The sequence below is a fragment of the Onychomys torridus genome, chromosome 3, assembly GCF_903995425.1.
Source record: "Onychomys torridus chromosome 3, mOncTor1.1, whole genome shotgun sequence".
In the NCBI taxonomy this organism is placed as follows: Eukaryota; Metazoa; Chordata; class Mammalia; order Rodentia; family Cricetidae; genus Onychomys; species Onychomys torridus.
This window is the reverse complement of record NC_050445.1, coordinates 103,045,501-103,065,617: the sequence shown is the minus strand read 5'-3', so window position 1 is coordinate 103,065,617 and position 20,117 is coordinate 103,045,501. Positions and strand designations below refer to the sequence as shown.

The 20,117-nt window shown below is 48.6% G+C and overlaps 1 protein-coding gene and 1 non-coding gene across 6 annotated transcripts in view; both read right to left on the bottom strand.

Moving 5' to 3' along the window:
- The window catches only part of Mtmr14 (myotubularin related protein 14), a 44,382-nt gene that overhangs the window by 9,062 nt on the left and 15,203 nt on the right, over positions 1 to 20,117 (bottom strand). For 2 of the 5 annotated variants that reach the window (XM_036181336.1, XM_036181338.1), the window contains exons 4-17: positions 19,331 to 19,406; positions 18,934 to 18,994; positions 17,235 to 17,357; positions 16,132 to 16,205; positions 12,122 to 12,192; positions 11,055 to 11,129; positions 6,771 to 6,840; positions 6,184 to 6,269; positions 5,702 to 5,778; positions 5,406 to 5,442; positions 3,304 to 3,371; positions 2,439 to 2,497; positions 2,143 to 2,281; positions 1,289 to 1,468 (exon numbers count right to left, since the gene is read on the bottom strand). In XM_036181336.1, coding sequence (XP_036037229.1) covers positions 1,289 to 1,468; positions 2,143 to 2,281; positions 2,439 to 2,497; positions 3,304 to 3,371; positions 5,406 to 5,442; positions 5,702 to 5,778; positions 6,184 to 6,269; positions 6,771 to 6,840; positions 11,055 to 11,129; positions 12,122 to 12,192; positions 16,132 to 16,205; positions 17,235 to 17,357; positions 18,934 to 18,994; positions 19,331 to 19,406 — 1,196 coding nt within the window. Of the gene's footprint in view, positions 1 to 1,288; positions 1,469 to 2,142; positions 2,282 to 2,438; positions 2,498 to 3,303; positions 3,372 to 5,405; positions 5,443 to 5,701; positions 5,779 to 6,183; positions 6,270 to 6,770; positions 6,841 to 11,054; positions 11,130 to 12,121; positions 12,193 to 16,131; positions 16,206 to 17,234; positions 17,358 to 18,933; positions 18,995 to 19,330; positions 19,407 to 20,117 lie in introns of those variants that run through there. The other 3 variants (XM_036181337.1, XM_036181341.1, XM_036181342.1) reach the window with 2 other exon arrangements.
- On the bottom strand, positions 14,135 to 14,208 carry LOC118580960. Its single transcript, XR_004944610.1, has one exon. It is a non-coding gene; the product is annotated as a small nucleolar RNA SNORD113/SNORD114 family (small nucleolar RNA).

Below are 20,117 nucleotides of genomic sequence, written 5' to 3'. Positions count from 1 at the left end.
ACAGTTGGAGCAAGGCCTAGATGGTAAGTAGAGCCTTCTGGTTTCCTGCCCAGTTAACCAACAGTGCTACACAGAAAAGGAGGTTAGGAACCACAAACAAGAACCTCAGCCCAGACAGCAAGAGTCTCACAGTGTCACTACAACACCAGAGTAGCCCTGAGGACAGCCAAGTGCAGATGAGGGGTCACAGCAACAGGTATCCATGCCAGTCCCACGTGCAGGATGTGAAGAGGCACAGGCAATGTGGGCTGTCGGCCTGGTCCTGGCTCTGTTTAGTCACAGTCACCAAGGCTCCTCTGGGCTATAGTCTTGGCTTGATGGACTCTTCAGCACTTGTAGATGATACTGAAGTCAAGGGCTCTCCCGGAGGTAGTACACATGGGGGTGCTCTGGCCATCATGCTTGCCCACCACTCATTTGCTCTGCCTCCCTGAGGAAGATGCTCTGGCTCCTCTTACTCCACTGTCTCCTCTTGTCCAGGGAGTGAAGGAGGAGGGTACCAGTTTAGCAAGTTTGCCTCTTAACAGGTCTGCTACCAAGTCAGAGAGTTACAAGGACATTACACCGTAAAGCTGGGCTCAAGTCTAAGTGGGACTCCAGAGTCCATTCTGCTAACCCCCACACTGCTCAGCTATAAGTTCTCCAGAATTTAGTCAGCAAAGCAATCAAGCACAGCTTTTTTTAGAATGTGAGATGGAAAAAGTAGAACCGTGCTTTCCTCAATTGCCAGACCACCCCTCATTCATCCGCCCTGGTGCACACTCAGTTTTAACTTTACCCAGGAGGCAGAGTGCTGGCCTCATCGTGGGCACATCTGTCCTAGTTGAGTTGATGCTTTTGCAGGTAGATAGTGGCTGTGGTTTTCCACAGCCACACGTCTAGGCTGGCTCCTTATCTGTTTAGCTTCTCCATCAAGGTGGACATGGAATGTGAAAGCCATAGTGAACCCAGAGTGTCCAGACCCATTTTGAATAACAACGGGCCGTCTACAGGGCTGGGATCTTCTAAAGGTGACTCATGGAGGCAGCCCTGTACCCATGTACAGCACAGAGCTTCAGGAAACAATTGCAAAAGTTTTTACAAACCAGTGAAGGCTATGTACCCCAACAGCAATCAATCCTTCAAGGAGTAGGCCTGCTAAGCTACCCATTTCTTCCAGCTCCTAAGAAGCTACCCATCAGGCACATACCAAGGAATCCCAGCCTAAAGATAGAGAAAGCTTAAATGTTAGACGTCTCCTCACTTCCAACCTTCCCCAGCAGGCTCCTTATACCTTGGGGTTCCTCACCTGGGTTTGGGGACCTCAAGAGGACTGCTGCCCATCCTGAAAAAGTTGTCAGAATGGTTTGAGGATGAAGAGCTGGAAGACTTGGCTTCAGCCAGCCCATGGTGGGAAGGTAGGCGGTCCTCGGAGGGCTGTGGCCGGTTCCAGAGCATGCTCTGTGGGGAGGATGAGTGATTCTTCCTCCTGTGGCAGAAGAGCAAGGCTGTCAGCTGGGCCTTGGAGCCACTTTGTCTATGGGGAAAAGGTCATACACAGGAGGCACAAACACTTGGTTCTCTCCCAGGTTCAAGGCCACAGGCAACAAGGGCTGGGACTTTAACTGAGACACTAAGGCATTCTAAATGCACTGGCCCATTAGTCTCAGAGAAGATGCCAGAAAATTGTTCTTCATGTGCACTAACTGCCCCACCATTCCCTCCCTTGCAAGTGCTACACAAGCTCTGCCATGTGTCTAGAGAGGAAGGCATTAAGGCCTCAGATCCTGCCACATTCTCAATGGGAGGACGTCAAAGCAGGTCCCTGACCACTGTATGTACCCTCCACCTTTCGTCTCCTTTCTCTAAGCTGGCCCCCACCTTCTGGCACACTGTACAGGGCACTCTTCCCTCCCCACATCTCACTGCTGCTTCTTGGTCCCACTGGGAGCACCAGCCCTTTGTGCTCCTGGGCCACCATGCAGTGCCCCTCACCAACCAGATGGCTGGGCTCTGAGGCCCAGTACAGACAGCAGGGGATGAAGCGATGCTCTCAAGCCTTCTGTCAGAGCCCCCTTTGTTCCTGGGGCTACAGCCTGACTCCCTAGGGCTGGTGGCCTTGGGCCACAGCTGTGAGTTACTCTGCCTCAGTCTGGCCCTCACCAAGCTGCCTGAGTTGGTGCTCCTGCCGGGACAAGTTCCACAGCCTCATAGGTGAAGCTCCCCACGGCTCCTGGTGAGTTCTCCAAGACCAGGGAGAAGTCGCTGCCTAGGCTGGTGGTGCTGCCTCGGTCTCGGCGTCCTGAAAGCAGCCACAAAGTCAGCATGGTACCTTCCCCACTACCAGTCTCCCACCCTTTCCACACCACACGGCTGGTGACTAAGCTTCGAGAACAGGTCCCCCTGTGGTCTGTACTCAGCTATGGTGAAGCAGGGAAGCCTGTTAGGGCAGCACTCACTCAACATGCAGATATCTTCCAGAGTGAAGCCTGCATCCCGAGCTGGCAAACTCTTCCTCCTAGAATGACAACCCCAAGCAGGAAATTTGAGCTGTGGCTGGAGTTTTCTGTCACCTCCTCTTGACTGCCTAGCCTGCAGGACAATTCCAACTACTGGCACCTCATGGAGCGGGTCCCACCTACAGAGTCTGCCAAGTACCAGGCCTACTTCCGGGATCTACCAGCTTGGCTTTGCTTGTTACATGCACTAGACTAAATTGAACACAGCCTGCCTTTCGTTGCCATCGTGGCCACTAGGGACTCAATTATGGCCCAACAAGTGCCAAGTTTGGGGAGGAAGACAAAGTCAACTCTTAGGACCCAAGTTCTCACTGGAGTCCCAGAGCAACTGCCAGACAAACAAGACTTTCTCAGGTGGAAGCAGATTGCTGCTTCACTGTGCAGATGATCAGGCTGGCTTGAACTCTGATCTGCCTGCCAGATGCTGGGGTAAAGGTGTGCACCATGATGCCCAGCTGAGTATGATTCCGTTTCTATGGGGTCATATTCTGAGTTTTTCTTTTTTATGGTATCAAAGATTGTGTGCAGGGTCTGGAGCATGGTAGGCAGGTACTCTACTACTGAGCCACATCCACATTTGGACTTCTATAGCACCCAAGGACGATGAGCATCAGCTCAAGGCTGTGAGGAGTGGGAAGTCCTGTTCATAGGCTTGTTTCTTCCCACAGCATCTCAGCTCATCATCAAAACATTCATTCCCTTGTCTCTTAGGGCCTCAGCATGGACACTTGCTCTAGTGTACAGGGCTGGGACAAATGCCTTACTATGGAGGAGTACCCCTCAAGTGCCTTTGGCCTCCACTTACCTCTGGGTCTTCAGGCAGAACTCTTCGGAGGTGATATGCTTCAAAAAATTGAAGCAAAAGAAGAAAATCTAAAGGAGTGAGAAAAAGCAGAACAGTGAGGAGCTAGCCTTCCAGTGGAAAGATGGAGACAGCAGAACATTCACAAGTGGGATGCTGGCTGCTCTGAGTAGTCAGTCCCTCTTTTGGAGAGTGACCGCTTTGGGGACCCTGCTGGATCTTCTGATGTGGGTGAAAGGCTCAGCAGGGTTGGGTAGGTGCCTGTGGGCTGGGCTGGGGGAGGAAGGAAGGAATGTGCTGCTTTCTTGAGGACACAGACAGAGGTCCAATGTAGAGCTTTCACATCTGTAGCTCAACACGGATGTTCATCTTTAAAGATGAGGTGACAGCAGCTCCCCACTTTCATCTAAGAGCCCAAGGAGAGCCACTGATGGAAGGACGGCTGGGAGGGAGAGGATCTTGGACAAGGGGATTAGTGATTAAGGCAGGCAGAAAAGGAAAGGCATTCTATGGAGAGGAGGTCACATGATCTAACATAGGATCAGAACTTGTGTAGGGCAGCCATGGTCTGGCTTAGAGCCTGCTGTGCTCAGGTACTGTGAGGCTCAGGTCTTTGCCGTGAGGTGGTACAGACAGGAGGTTCTGACTGGCAGCGGCCCCATCCACATGGGTAAATCCCAGCCAGTGCCCTAGTCCAGAGGCTTTAGTCTATTTAGTCTACACAAAACACCAGGCTATATATCACACCAGAGTTCCCCAAAGGTGCAACCCATGAGATACTCAGGGAAACACCCACACATTCCCACAGGCCTGTAAGAGTCCCTCAAAGAAAGGCAGAGGGTTGCTCAGATCTGGTCAGTATGAAATGCTGCATTATATAAAATGACACAGTCCTTTAATGTGCTAATATATCCTGGAAACCTCAAAGACAGAAGATATAGGGTTCAAGAGGCATGTACTAGCTGTTTTTAGCTTGTTGTTTTACAGAAGTGTCTGTAGTCTGGGGAGGTAAAACCTAGCATTCCAGTCCCAAAGATCTTTGCATATGCTGAGTAACTGAATGGTGGGATCCAGCCCAGGCAGCTCAGCCTCATCTTTGCCCTGCCTGAGTCTCTGAAGGGAGCATCTGGCCTGCTGAGGGAGGAGGAGAGATGGAGAGGAGGACAGAATGTCCTAAAGCACCAGCAAAATCTCTCAACAAGAGCCTACAAAGAGGCTGTCCACCCAGATCTCAGTGCCAAAGGCTCTGCCTCCAGCAGAGTTCACGGGCCTCCAAGGAATGGGCTTATGAGCTCTGCAGCCCTGCAGACGCGTAAGTGCTCAGAAGAGATTTGGAAGGGGATGAGCAGCTGGGCAGGAGCAACAAAGAAAGCTAGAGATAAGATGCCCAAGAAGGAAGCAAGCTCAGGAGCGGGAGGGAGAGAAGAAGGGTGCTTCTGGAGGTTAGGGATGAGGGGAGACAGAGCCAACATTGTCGTGATAGGCATCTGTATCTCTGGTGAGGTACCAGGAGACTCAAGGTTAAGCATGCTGCTCAAGGTCACCTTGGCAATAAGCAGGATAAGCAGGGACATACTCAAGCCCAACTTGAGAGCTGAGGCTGGGAAACCCTGACAAGCAAAGACGTAGAGAGGCAGCGAGAATGGGGACAGCAAGGCAAAGCTGGCAGAGGACTGGGACTACACTGAAGAAGAAGGACAAAATGGACCTGGAGGCAGCCTACGAATGGGAAGTGGGCAGGACCCTGAGTGTACAGAATACCTTGGCAAAAGGAAGGGATTCTGGGTGTGGCAGGATCAAAGATAGCAATGCTAGGTCACGGAAAGCACCTTGTACAGTGGTTCCAGAGCCAAGTGCAGAAAGGGAGAAAATTAGCCTGAAAAGATCACAGCAGCTGTGACCACAACTTTTTCTGTGGTACAACGGGGGCCTGGGGTTCACACAGGGGGCTCTGTGCTCTTGCTCCCCGCCCCCCTGCCTGAGGGAAGATGATGGTGACCTCATCCAAGTATCCTGGGTGGAAAAGAAACTGCCCCTACAGCATGGCAACCAGAATGAACGCCATTCTGTCTTAAGGTGTGGTAGAGGTCTATGAGGGGACCCACCTCCTCTCCTTTGCTGAGTCGATCTACCAACATGTGCCTGAAAAAGAAGAGTGAGGAGTCAAAGGGTGTAACAACCCAGGGCTGAGGGAGGCTTGTGCACCAGAGACAGACCAAGACTTTGGCAAAAATGCAGCAGGTGAAGCCTGCAACCATCTTTGATCTTTTCCAAAGGGAGCCAATTGTTTTCTTATCTCTGTTCCTGGACATTTAATAATTAAGGAAAAAAAAAATAAGGCCACACCATGCACATATATATATATATATACCTCAAAGGCTGGTGTTCCTTGAAAACTTACCCAAAGAGGAACCAGTCATAGGCCACAGTCAGGTAGAGGATCTCTGCAGGCTTCAGGGAGGTGTGGATTAGCCCATCCTGGGGGAGACCAACAGTGGCAAGATCAGAAAGCTGCCTTCTGCCGGGTGGAGGTGGCGCACGCCTTTAATCCCAGCACTCAGGAGGCAGAGGCAGGTGGATCTCTGTGAGTTCCAGGCCAGCCTGGGCTACCAAGTGAGTTCCAGGAAAGGTGCAAAGCTACACAGAGAACCTGTCTGGGGGGGGGGGGGGGAGACGACAAAACAAAACCAAACAAAAAAAACCACCACATCATAGACTGGGTGACCACTCTCCCTGACCAAGAACAAAGTTAAACATGACACCTGCTGAGTGTGTCCTCACCCCACAGCTTTTCTGCATCTTGGAGACAATAATTAAGTCACCAGAGGGCAGAACCTAATATGGTCTCTGCATATTCCCTGACCCCAGGCCATTCATACTCACAGCCCATAAGGAAAGGCGTAGCAGAGAGATGAAGAGAGGGGTCCGATCCCAGCCTGAGATACAGTGGACCAGCAGCCCGCTGTCATCTATTGCAGAACAGGAACACCAATCAGAGAACCAGACAGGGGTTGATGAAAAGGCCTTCAGCCTGGTGCAGATGAGGCCTCCAGGCCAGCTTAGTGTTCTTCTTCCCCAGGGACCTGTCCAAGGTTATTCCCCCAATCTCCTCCTAGATACGGCTGGGTGGGAGCACCTATCTTGGTTTCTAACATCTCTAGTTGAAGTTCTGTTTTAAATCTATTTCTTATAATTGTGTTTGTGTGCACATAACACAGGCCAACATCAGAGAACAACTTGTGGAAACTGGTTCTTTTCGTTCCCATGGTTCTGGGCATCATACCCAATTTATCAAGCTTGTGCAGCAAGGGCTTTTTCCCACACAAACATCTCACTAGCCTTGACTAAAGTTCTCGGCATACACATGGGAAGGAATCCACCCTGAAAAGTCTCTTTGCTTCAGGGGGTTCTCTGAGAGCTAAGCCCACATTCCTGAGCAGGGTACCCCAGCCATGGGACCCAGGACTCACCATCACTGTTAACAATGAAAAGCAGCAGTTTCAGGTAGTTTTGTGTTTGTTGCACCAGGTCCCAACTCTGCTGGGCAAAACAGAGAAAAAGGTGGAGAAGTAAATATTAACTAGGACTTAGAGGCAAGAGAAACATGGTTTCAGGCCAGTCTTGACTACACACTGAGTCTCAAAAAATCCCGAAACAAATACAAATGCCAGCTGAGGTGTAGGTCAGTGGTAGAGCACACGCTTTTGGATTTAAGAAATGCCAGGTTCCATCTTGGCACCAAAAATCTAACAAACATGCTGCCAGGTGTGATAGTAGACCCTTCGTAACCCCAGCCCTTAGGAGGCCTAGGCAGGAGGATCAGGAATTCAAGGCCAAGTTCAGCTATACCAGCTTGGCATATGAGACCCTATCTCAAACTAACAAATGGGGAGCCAAGCATAATTTTGGGACAGCAAGTATACAAGGCTCTTGGTCTTAAGCTAAAGGCCTCAAACCCCAAATAACCTGAGACATTCATTCCTTGGCTCCAAGAGCTCCTGCCTCCATCAGCCACCCTCCTTTACTCAGTGTGCTGGAGAGCGAGGAAGAAAAGTCTCCAGCAGGTGCTCTCAAGAAGCCACCTACCAGTGGCTTCTAGGTCCAGGGCCCAGTGTGGATACTGTTTCCTAACAGCCATTCTTTCATCTGCCACCACACGATGGAAACCAACACAAACACTAACCTTCTTAATCATTGTTTCATTCACCTTTACTGCTCTTCACTGCACGCTATTTTTGTGTCATTGTTTAACGTGTGTGTGAGAGGGACAGAGAGACATTCCTGAGGTAGAAGAGACAGCTCAGTGGTTAAGAGCACTGCCTGCTCTTACAGAGGATCAGGGTTCAATTTCTTGTACCCACATCTGTAACTTCAGTCCTAAGGGGCTTCCAGGAGATCTGCTATCTTCTGGCTTCCATGGGTATTGCACACAAGTATGCACGGACATGCATGCAGGCTAACCACCCCTACATATTAAAAAACAAGAACAAGATGCACTCTTGCCATAGCTCGTGTGTGAAAGATCAGAGGAGAACTTTAGGGGCCAGTCTGCATGGATTCAGGGGTCAGACTTGGGTTGTCAAGCTCAGCAGCAATCACTTTTACTTGCTGAGCCACGGGGCGGCCTTCCTTCTTAGTGTCAGTCTCCCTCCGTTAGCCTGCGCTGGGCTGAAACTCACTACCTTTTTGCTTCTGCTCCCAAGTGGTGGGGTTATACATATGTCCCACCACCTTCCGGCCGCATACTGTCTTTTGATAGATAACATATATACAGTGTATTTAGCAGACACTTTTTTTTTTTTTAAGTAAGAGGTTCATTAGGTGGGAGTCAGGAAATACATAAATGCTGCCATTTATTCTAACATCTGTTCTAGCCCAGTGAGAGGGTTAGACCAGGCACTCTAGAGCAGCCCACTCCCAATCTGAATTCCATGGAGGGGCCTGACCCAGTTCTGCAGAGCCTTTGTCCCTGGCTAGGGACAGCCTCTGCTCTCTTAGGACACAACTGCCTATTAGCGTCTGGGCTGTGCAGGGAGGGTGGCGCATGCCAACGATGAGAGCACTTCCCGGGGGGAGGGGAACACGGCACCTGTAATTGCAGTGGTTTTCCCAGGAATTTAAAGCAGACTCATTTACCTGACCCTCCCATACCCCCAGGGAGTTCTGACCCACTTTCAGCAGCTCCAGAGACCTGCTGCAGCATTGTGCTAATAACGCCATTACCAGCAGGAGCATGAGGGTCTCTCTACACAGCTGGCTCACTGTGTCAGACACACTATTGCCAAGAGATTTCCTGAGCCGAGATTCTGCAGTGAGGACAGGAGCCATGTAGCAGGAAGCCTCAGGTCAGGCTTGCTTGTGAAGATAGCAGCTCTGCAGAGCGCCAAGCACTGCAGATCTAAAGGAGACTTTGATCAGGAAGAGACAGCATGTCCCCAGGGTTGGGCCTAGTTATCCATGGAGAGGGCTGCACTAGGAAGGCCCAAAACCACACAGCTGAGCTGAGGGGTGGGTCTGGCGCCACCAGACTCTTAGGATTTACAGGAGAGTAAGAAACAAAAACATGAGACTACTGAGTGTGAGCAGGCCTGGCTGTGTGCTAAAAACCTAGGTCTACCCCTGATGCTCATCCCATGCATTCCATGAAAAAGCCTCTAGGAGCAGAGCAAAGTGGAATGAACAACAGTTGATCACCAATGAGGTACAGTATAAGGGAGTCCGGGACTCCAAAGTTATCACACACACAAGGCCAGGTGCACCCCTGGCGCCAAAGAGGACATGAGGAAGCATTCTTTTGACACACCCACCCTGCCACCAGCATGCCTGGAATCACATCAGTGTCCATGCTCTGAAGTCAGCTAACCAGCGGTCTGCTTCTCACTGCCATCAAGGCACTCCAGCATGCCTTCTCCAAGAACACTTACAATTCAGGGATCCTAATTAGGCCAGAAAAAGGGCTGCCAACCCCACTTTCAAGGAAAGGAAAGGTCTGCTCAAAGCCAAGGAGCCCAACTGCAGCATCTCCAGCTACTCAGTAGAGCTCTTCCGTCCCCCCCAGAGGAGACAGCCTTAGCAGGACCAGCACCACAGCCCCCTGTCACCCTGATCTGGTGAGTGGTTCATCAGATCCACCTGCCTAAGGAGAACAAGCGGCTCTAGAGAGGACAGGAGGGCAGCTTAGGGCGGAGGCCACCTGAGAGTTCTGTACACAAACTGAGGGACATGCAGATTCCCCTCGACTATTTAACCCGTGACACCATAGCCAGAACACAGGACCCCTAACCTACTCTTCAGATCACAGGGAAGAGCACCAGCCTGCTTTCCCTCTAAATGATCCTCTTCTAGAAACACCCGTGCAGGAGAAATACCTGACATTTCCCTCCTGCATGTGCCCAGACAGTGGCCTGGCCATCTAAGCTGTGATCAAGGCTATTACCCATGCTGGCAAGACGGCATGGTGGATAGAGGCATTTGCCATCAAGCTTGAAGACCTGAGTTCAGTTCCCTGGAATCCACATAGCAAGAAGAGAACAAACATAAGACAAATCCAGTCCTTGTCATCACAAACTTCCCTGGTATCACATAAGAGAGTGGGGCCTCCAGTTGAGAAAAGGAAGCCTTAAGGCTGTGTGGGAGTTGTTCAATCCAGGGCACAAATAAAAATGGTAGGGAGGCAGGATGTTTTTCAGAATCACTGGCTTAGCTGTTCCCATCTCTCTTTTTCTTTCTTTCTTTCTTTTTTTTTTTTGCAGGGTATGGGGTGGGTAGGTTTTGAGATAGGGTCTGCTAAGTGGCCTAGGCTGGCCTCAAACTTGCAATGATCCTCCTGAGTAAGGGATGACAGGCATGTACCCCAACACCTGGCTTCCTGTGCAGGGGGTGTGGAGGATATACACAAGCCGTGGGTCCTCTGGAGCTCAAAGAAGCAGATCTCTAAACCAGTAACTACAGCTCAGTGGAAAATTCCATGACAGATACACCCAGGGGGTTAATGGGAAGGTAGATGCAGGCATCCAGTCATCAGGGATGGGGAGAGGAGGCAAATCAGGAACGTCTTCCTGAAGTGGACACAGAGCCAAATCCTGAAGGACACGCTGTCAGCCAGACAAGAGGGAGCTGAGAAGGGGGCAGGCAGGCAAACAGAACAGGAAATGGGGAAGGTGGCAGAAGAGCTACTTGTCCTGTCTGAGGCAAGCAGCAAGGGCGACTCCCAGCAGCTGTCAGCTTGTGAGGGTTATACAGTGTGGAGAGCCAGCTCTATCTTTTAAGGTTTCTGCAGTCAAATGAGGTCAGGCAGCTCTGCACTTCCATTAAAAAGAAAAATGAAAAGCTGCTAAGCCCAGATGTGGAAGAGCAGACTTTGTGAGGTCCCCTGGAAACAGATCCCCCTGGTGGACACAAATCATTGAGTTACATTTGGAAGACTTTGACTCTCTTAGTCTAGAGTAAATAAGGAAAGTTATACATGATGGTGTACACCTCTAATCCCAGCATTCATTTGGATCTCTGAGTTCAAGGCTGGTCTGATAGTCTACATAATGAGTTCTAGGTTAACTTGGGCTATACAGTGAGACCTTGTTTAAACACGGCGCGCACGCGCGCGCACAACAGAGTTCAATAGACAAGCAGTTTCTCTTTGTCTGGGCTGTGGGATGTCAGACTACTATAACATTTACCCAAGGTCTCAAAGGATGGGCAACACAGTCCCTTGGTCACAGCATCCCTTCATGCTGCCTGCATGATCAGGCCCTCACCTGATACTGGCTCCAGTCAATGTTCAGAGAGTGAGTCAGGAAGTCAGGGATGTTCAATGGGGCATCGACATAGTCCTGAGAACAGAATGACATTGAGATGTAATTGGCCAGCAGATGTAGTTGTGGCAACAATAGGTCCCAGCCCTGAAGCTGTATCCACCACAGGTAGGACAGATCTCCACAGCACTCGCCTTCTCTGGGCCAGATGCCTGAGGTACTGTGTAATTGACAGCTTAGAAAGCAAAGTGACCAGGTCACTAAAGCTGGAGTTTATCTGTCAGACACTTAAGTATTTGAAGCTGCAAGAGCAAGCAATACTCAGTGCTGTGGGATATCTTTCTGTATGCTGTGAATATAAGTTGTTCCCACTGGTTAATAAATAAGCTGCTTTGGCCTATGGCAAGGCAGTTTAGAGGCAGGTAGAAAATGCAAGGAGAGAGACAGGAAAGAGAAAGGCAGAGTCTGCAGAGACACCAGCCTGTTGCCCAAGTAGCAACATGCCAGCAGACCCATAAGCCATGGAACATGTGAGAAAACACAGATTAATAGAAATGAGTTAATTTAAGATATAAGAGCTAGCTAGCAAGAGGCCTGCCATAGGCCATACAGTTTACGAATAATACAAGCCTCTATATGTTTACTTGGGTCCAAGCAGCTGTGGGATCACAGGTGAGAGATCTGTCTGGACTTGGGGGGGGGGGGGCGGGTGGACCCAAGAAAATTACAACTATAACTCAGCCTCTGGAGGCTCCCTGTGCATGATCTGCTGCTTGAGGAAACAGCGCTGCTTCTAGTCTTTACAGAGTGGAAGCAAGGAAGGTCCTTCCCTAATTGGCTTTGAAGGCTTCCCTTTATGGAAAGGCTGCCATGAAAAGGGGAGAGGAAAAGGTGTGCATTGAGAAATTAACACACACATGCAGGCAGCAGAGGAAGAGAAAGAAACAATGAGACTAATCCAGGCAAGAACAAAGATAAGGGTGTATTTTCCCTGAAAAGATGACTAGCTCTTTGTGGCCTCCTGTTACAAAGAAACATGGTTGAATATTATTCAATACTGGTACTCATACCTGCTTCCAGTTAAATATCAGCCCTTCAGCCATGTAATCCCGATCCTTATATTCCTTGAAGAATTCACAGCCTGGAAAAGGAGGCAAAGTTATGGCATTTCCTGTCCTGGTGGTCACCAGCTCCTTGGCCTGCCACCTTTGGCCCTAGATCTGGGAGAATGTGGGAGCCACGAGCTCACCAAGCTTTCCACATTGGTGCCCTGGGCAGGCTCAGGCTGACTGAAAGGGTGAGAGCCAGAGCCAGCTCCTGGTCTCACTCTATTTCCAGCAACACAAGGTCCTAAGTGTTCTCACACTATCATCTGTGCTCCCTGGCCACTAGTTACCCCTCCTCACTGCAGGTCCTTTACAGTTTCTAGAGTTAATCCCAGCAGATAAAGGCCATGCTTACAGCAGGAGTCCACTTTCCTGCAGAAGTTGAGCCATCTTCTTTAGAATGGGGTAGTAATCCCCAACTACAAGTTTCAGAGAGGACTGCATATCCTTATCCAGAGAGACCTGGACAGCGTCTACAAGCTAACAAGTACTCAATGGACATCACTACTGTGAGCCCAGCAGGCAAAGGGTACTTTCTCCATCATTCAGACTCCCTCAGAAACTACCGGGTGAGGCCTTGGCAACTGTGCAGAGAAGAGGCTTTGGAAGCAGGTCCAACTTCAAAGTCCAGTGTTTACCTACACCTGTGACTGGGAATAAGTTGGTGAATGTCATTAAGCCCTGGTTTTCCTACTTGTGGGATGGCTGTTTTAGGCTGAAATGTAGCGATACATATGAGACAGTATAGTCAGTTGCACAGCTGCTCAGGTACTTGCGACATTCAAATGGCAATACACATCTGACACCATATTACTCTTGTGACAGGAACTCTCAGTCACCCTCTTGACTTAGTCAACATGCTTTTTGTTTTTGTTTTGTTTGAGCAGGGTCTATATAGCTCTGGCTGTCCTGGAACTGGCTATGCAGACCATCCTGGCCTTGACTTCACAGGGATCCATACCTGCCTCTACCTCTGAAGTGCAACACCATGCCAGCCTTAGTCAAGCTCTTGTTCTGCAGCAGCAGCCAGCTGCCTTGGTCAGAGATGAGGCCTGCCCCTAGGCAACGGGCTGCCTTTGTGGGGTGAACACACCCACTTTGCTGAGTGGGTTCCTGTGGCAACAAGTCACAGGGCAGGGAAAGCACATAGGGGACTGAACAGCTTCTTCGAGTTCCTCAGCAAATGCACGTGCAGACTTTTGCAGTCACATGGCTTTGGTACACCAAGTCCAGTGAGGGCCCTTGATTCTATGTGAGACCAGAGGCTGAATACTCAGGGAACTCTACAACAACCTTTAGGCTTGCCTCAGAGCAAAAGAGGTCTTTGTGAAGAGGAAAGTGGGGACCCATTCCATGTGCCCACCTTGGCTTTCACTTCATATTAATCCCCCAGGCTCATCACTGATTGAGAAGTCAGGAGATAATCTTCAGCCACAATACTTGGGCTGATTTTAGGGCACCTCACCAGGAAAAAAAAACCAAACAGCGTTAACTATCAGGCAGAGCCTTGAGCTTATGAGTCTGGGCTAAGATGAGACATCAATTATCTCTTAGGACACCATGAAGTGTTCTGGTTTCCCAAATCCTGACTTGCTTGATCAACTCCAAATGCCCTAGGCTGAGTTATGAAGAAGTCTATGATGCATATACTATTTTTGTGAGAACTGACAAAATTAAAACAGACTTGGTACTCAGGGCTGTGCCTGACGTCATTACTACAAGTTTCTGAACCTGCTAGCACGCAACACAGTGAGGACAGAAGCAGGGCATAGTGACACTTCACTCTAAAGGAAACAAAGTCGTCTTGTGTGGGTGGAGTTCGGCCCCATCTATTCTCACACTCTGAAGAAGAGTGGGGAGCACTGCCCATCTCCAAGACAAGTTAAACTGATGCTATCAGTAGGACCTGTATGCGCCTGAAGTCCTCACAGGACTCAAGTGACTGTCCTTAAAGGATCTTGACTTCTTTTTCTTGGTGTGGGCCTCAGATTCCCAGAACTGCAGTCATGACCCATGGATCATCTATCACATCAGTGGTCATCACTGACCCAACACTGCCCCTTTCTTTCTTTTTCACTTTCCATAAAAGTGACTTTCAGTAACAGCAATTTGTAAACTGATACACACATGAAGAAAAACTCAAGAATACAAGCATGTTAAAAAGTGCTTCTGCCCACTTACCCCTTATGTCTGTTTCTGGCTATTTATTTAGATTGTCATTTGCATCCTCCTCCCAACTCATAAAACCATCAGATGAAGTACATAACAATTTTGGGGGAAATTTCAGACTACTCTCATTTTATGCCATCTTTCCTGTTCAGTTTTGGTAAGTACCTTTTCCTTAACACAATTGGGAATGTCAACTAAATTAATTCTATACCCTACTCCTCACCTTCTGTTTAAAGGGGGTCTTACCATGTAGCTCTGGCTGGCCTGGAACGGACAACATAGATCAGGCTTGACCTTGAATATATAGTGACCCTCTGCCTCTGCCTCCCAAATGCTAGGATTATAACTGTTTGCACCATGTGCTCCTGCTCACTGTATTGAGCACTATTCTACTATGGAATATATTGCTGTATGGATGGAAGTACCATCATTTACTTAGTTCTTACTCTGGTTAATGAGACTATAGGCAAGGTTTTTTTGTTTGTTTATTTGTTTTTGTTTTTGTTTTTTTAAGATTTTATTTATTATGAATACATCATGTATGACTGCAGGCCAGAAGAGGGAACCAGATATCATTATAGATGGTTGTGAGCCACCATGTGGTTGCTGGGAATTGAACTCAGGACCTCTAGAAGAGCAAGTCAGTGCTCTTAACCTCTGAGCCATCTCACCAGCCCTAGGCAAGGTTTTAAGAGGTTTCAAGAGCCTTTCTTCCCACAACTCCTCATCAGAACTGTAATTTACAGAGTCTATTAGGGCAGAGTCTCTCACTGTATGCTGAAACAAGTGTCATTATTCCTATGTTATGAAGGATGAAAATGATGCTCAGAAAAGTTGAGGGGCCAGTTCCAGGGCTCCTAGTCCTACAGGGCACCAAACACAAAGCTAGCAGAAGACAGTGTCATGAGACTGCACGGAGGACACGGAAGATGCTAGATCAAGAGTGGATCTGAAGACCATCAGCTTGTCTGATGAAGACATCTCTCACAAGGAGCTAGCTGAACTTGCAGTTTTATGAGAGGCTATTGCAGCCTGCTCTTGCTATTGGCTATGTGGTACTTAGACTAGGAAGTAAGTCCAAGCCCAAACTGAAGGAAGAAGTCAGTAAGAGGAGGGTGAGTTTTCAAGGAGGGAGGACACTCCTTGCTGTGATTGACAAAGCCTGGCACTGATGTTCAGTGACCAGGCAGGGATGGTGGGGGAACTAGAGTACACAGCTCCAGTTTCCCGTGTGAGAATACAGCCTGGCCACAGACAAATGATTGTGTGGCGGAGACGCAAAGTGGTTCTGTGGATACCAAAGTGCCCTGCAATATTGGGAGGTCACTATGCAAGTATTGATGACAGAGCACGTTTTGCTTTTCTGCCTCACTAACAGCATTGTCTAGGGTGATATCCACAAATAGCTCTTGACATACATGAGAAGACACACACCATATGGGCCAAAGCAGCATGAATGATGGTGGTGTATGAACATGTCATTTCCTCTTACATGCACAGGCCATATGGATATGCAAGATCTAGTCCTTTATGACAAACTTTTCCAAGTCCTAACTGACACCTGAGGGAACCTGAAGCTCACAGGAGAACTAACTTTCTCAAGGTTTTAGCTTATGAATACCAAGACCAGGTCCCACCCCTGACCACCACTCCCTGGAGAAACATACAACTCAACAGGATCCTACCTGACCCTCAAGTATGACTGCTGTGACCTGGGGCCCAAATGTCCAATGATGCCTGATACAGCTCCTCCCAAACAGCTCTCAGGACACCTAGGCACAGAAAGTTTCACCCTGGTCTCCTACCTGGATATGGGATAGAGAGGAGAGTGAAGTCTGCATAGCGCTGGGCTTTGTCCACTTTCTCAGAGGAGGTTACACTACAAGACAGGGACATACTGTGTTATGGCATTCCAATACACACACACAGAAAGACAGTTTCCCAAATGAGTGTTACAATTTCTTACAATGAACTTTTTGCTAAAAAGCTGTCCTTCAGACTTAGGAATGACACCCTCAGCAGCAACCAATTAAGAACTCTTCCCTGTGCCCACTTCAACAACTCAGATAAGAGGTCTTTTTCACTCTAACAAAGCAGAAGGCCTCAGCCAGTACCCGGGGTTGGAGGATAACCTTCCATATCATCAGCTCCATGGAGGCATGAGGCACATCCACTCTTGGTCCTGAGGGTGGGACAGAGCCGGACAGTAGGAAGGACTTCTCTACCTCCAAAGGCCACTCCTAAACATGGGAACATGTAGCTGAGAGTAGCTGCACACGTGTCATCCCAGGATTTGGGAGGCAGAGCCAGTGTAGGCTACATCCTGAGTTCAAGGCCAGCTTGGCCAGCCATATTTCAAGACATTATCTCAAAAATACAAAGAGCAAAATAAAGTAAAATAACAAACAAAAAGCAAAATAAACCAAAATACGCCCCCCACCCCCAAATACAAAAAATAACCAAGGACAGCAAGATGCTTAGCTGGGAAAGTACTTGCTATGCCTGCATGAGGACTTGAGTTCCAATCCCCAGCACCTATGGAAAAAGCTGTAAGTGGCTACAAACACCTGTAATCACAGTGCTGTGAAAGGATAAGAGGATCCATTGGCTTTCTAGCCAACAGGGCCAGCAGAACTGGTCAGCTTCAGGCTTAGGGAAACACTGTCTTGAAAAGTCAGGTGGAGAATGACTGGGGAACATATCTGATCTCAATCTTTGGCCTCCATGTGCACCAGCACATTTGTGTGTATGAAGGCACATCAGGACTGTTTCGAAATGCAGTGAGAGGCTGCACACAGACAGCCTCACACCAGCCCACCATGCCAGAATGGCCATGCACTGTGGACCAGCCCTTCACACCATGAACACTCAGCCTGTGCCTGCTTCCTGCCAGATGCCCTGTACTCACTTCATGCCAAACTTCACCTTCTTGTTCTCCACCATCAGGTCACAGATGTACTTGACTGACAGGTATCGAAGCAGCCTGATATCATAGCCTCTCACCTTATCAAAAAGGTGTGTGTCGCCACTTCTGAAATAAATAGTCAGAGAAAGGGGTTGAAATCCATGTTGACTCAGAGCATATGGGGTAGGGAGCTATTTTAGGAAGTATGGATGAAAACCTGTGTTCGATTCTCCAGAAGTCAGAAGGAGGGGTAGGGAAGGTGACTTTCGAAGAGATTATCCCTATCTTGGGACATGTTTCAAAGAAGAGCAATTTGCAGCTAGAGTGGGAAAGGGCTTTCTGCACTGCTTGACATTAAGCCAGAAGACTCAAGATAATCTCAGTTCTAAAAGGCATCAGGCTGGTGGCTCAGGCTCTTTAAGCTTCCATTAAGAGTTCATCTCAATCTCCCTCTTTTCCTTCCATGAAGACCATTTTTAGCCATATGCCTTACGAATATAACAGACTGAAATTCTTCAACAGATAAAGACTTTTTAGGGTGATTTGACCAATTTACTGTAAAAATACTAGGTAAGTAAATTCCTTCTACTTATCAGGCCTTTAAAGCAAGGAGGAATATTAAAACAAACAAACAAAAGCCTTCAAATTCTCAGGCTACTTTCTGTTCAGCCATGCAGACAGGGCCCAGCAGAAAGAGTTTTTAATGCCTGCTTCTTGGTCACTGCCAGCAGTCAGTTGCCCCCTTGAGAACTGTATGCTGAAGAGGACCTGCCAAGGCAGAAGTCACCTGACCTCAAGGGAAGCCAAACGTTCTTGAGCATAAGCCAGAGCTACAGCTTTCCATGCCGATTGCAGAACTTGGGCATAGCAAAGTACCTGAGCCATGATTTGAGCAGCTGATCTTACTAGAATGCTCATGTGCATTCCAGAGATGCTGGATACCAGCTAAAGACTTCCCATGTGGTAGCAACCACACAAAGGAGATCTGTAGGCTTGTTCATTAAAAACCACTTGAAAGGGGTGGAGTGTGAACCAGCCCTTTTTCCCTTTTAAAGTAATTCAGTTCAGTGCTGCACGTCTACAGTCCTAGAGCTTGGGAAATGGTGACAGGACCAAGAGTCCAAGGTCATCCTTGGCTACATAGACGTTCAAAGCCATGCTGGACTACACAAGACCTTGTCTCAAAATGCCAAAAAGCAAAGCCAGCCATTGTGGTTTTATGAAACCATCTCAAATGCTGCCCCACCCCCAAACACACACACACCAAAGAAGGAAAAAAGGGTATGTGTGACTCAAAATTCAACTGTGGGATACAGTGGCTACGTGAGGACTTTATCCCAACTCTGTCACACAGCACACCTGGAAGGTTTACACTTAGCAGACCAGCTGCATACTGCCACTGTAGAGGGCTCTAAACAAAGAGACATGTAGGGCTGACTTTAGACTTGCAGCACGAGAACCCTGAGGTCATCATGTGTTGTGATCCTGGCCGTCGACTGCTCAGGTATCCAACAGTGTTTTGCTGAAGTTCCTGGGTGGACTTCAACAGTGCTATTTTGAGGATATATAGTTGGAAGACAGGGGCAAAGAGCCAATCCACTTATCCAGACCAGAGATGAGTACCCACTGCCAGAAGAGCATGGCTGCCACCAACCAGGCACCCATCCCGACCCAAACTCCTACCCACAGTGACCGCACTAACCGAAGAACACAGTCCTCCTCCGTGACATCATCCACATCTGCCCAGGTATCATCTGTTCCCCCTGCCAGAGAAACCAGTCTGTCAGCACTGAGGCTGGTAGCATGTGCTCTACCCAGAGGTGTTCTGATCAGCTTCCTGCCTTGCAGGGCCATGTGCAGGTAGCACCAACCTGCCCCTACCCCAGGTCCAGCCCTCAAGTCTCCATCAGAATCACATGGCCATCCTTGCAGCAGTCTGCTCTACCTCTGAAGTGAATCCCTGGTTTCTGCTGAGTGGAGAGTGCCCTGATCTCTACCCTGCTTCATCACACCTCCTCACACCACTGCGGCTGTAGCAGGACCAGTCCCTCCCACTAGGTTTCCACTCTTAGACCCACAATAGGCTGTTCAATAGTCACCTGAGAAAAAATAGTTGTATCCAGAGCGTCCATACAGCTCTCCCCATCCAGCCAGTGTGGCCGACCTGCAAATGTGCTGGGAGACAAACAGCATTTTTGGGTCAGATGGTTTCTGAAGCATGCAGAGCTTAAGGAATGCCTAGTGGTCTTCAGATCACCACAGTCAGTCTAAAGGATGCCTAGAACTTATTAGCCTACAGACTCTACCAAAGGGGTCTCTCTCCTAAACTCCAGGTACCAGTGTTACTTTCAATGATGAGTAAGACTTAGTGGATGTGTGTATATATATATATTAGGTACTGGGCATAGTACTGACAAGTGACACCATCTTCTCATTGAAATTTCATAAGGCCATAAGGAAAGCATGGCAGGCAGCAGGGATGACCATTGTATTTCCTAGATGAAGAAAGAAAACTGGCCCAGGAAGGTTAAGGGATGTGAACAGTCATACAGTAAGGGTCAGATTAGGAATTGGCCCAAGCTCATATACCTCCAAGGACCTGTTACTTATTAATTTGGAACTTTTTATCATAGAGGGCAACTTTTATACTGAGGGAAGCAATTAGAAGAGAAATATCTGTGATCTTAATTTTTAAAAAGAAATCATTGAAACTGTTTTGATGATATGTGGCTATAATCTCAGCACTTAAGAGCAGAGGCATCAGAAATTCAAGGCCAGCACATAGTGGGTCTAAGGCCTGCCTGGGGTTCATGAGACTATTTCAATTAAAAAAAAAAAAAGTTCAGTAAGGTGATGCACGCCTGTAATCCCAACACTTAGGAGGTA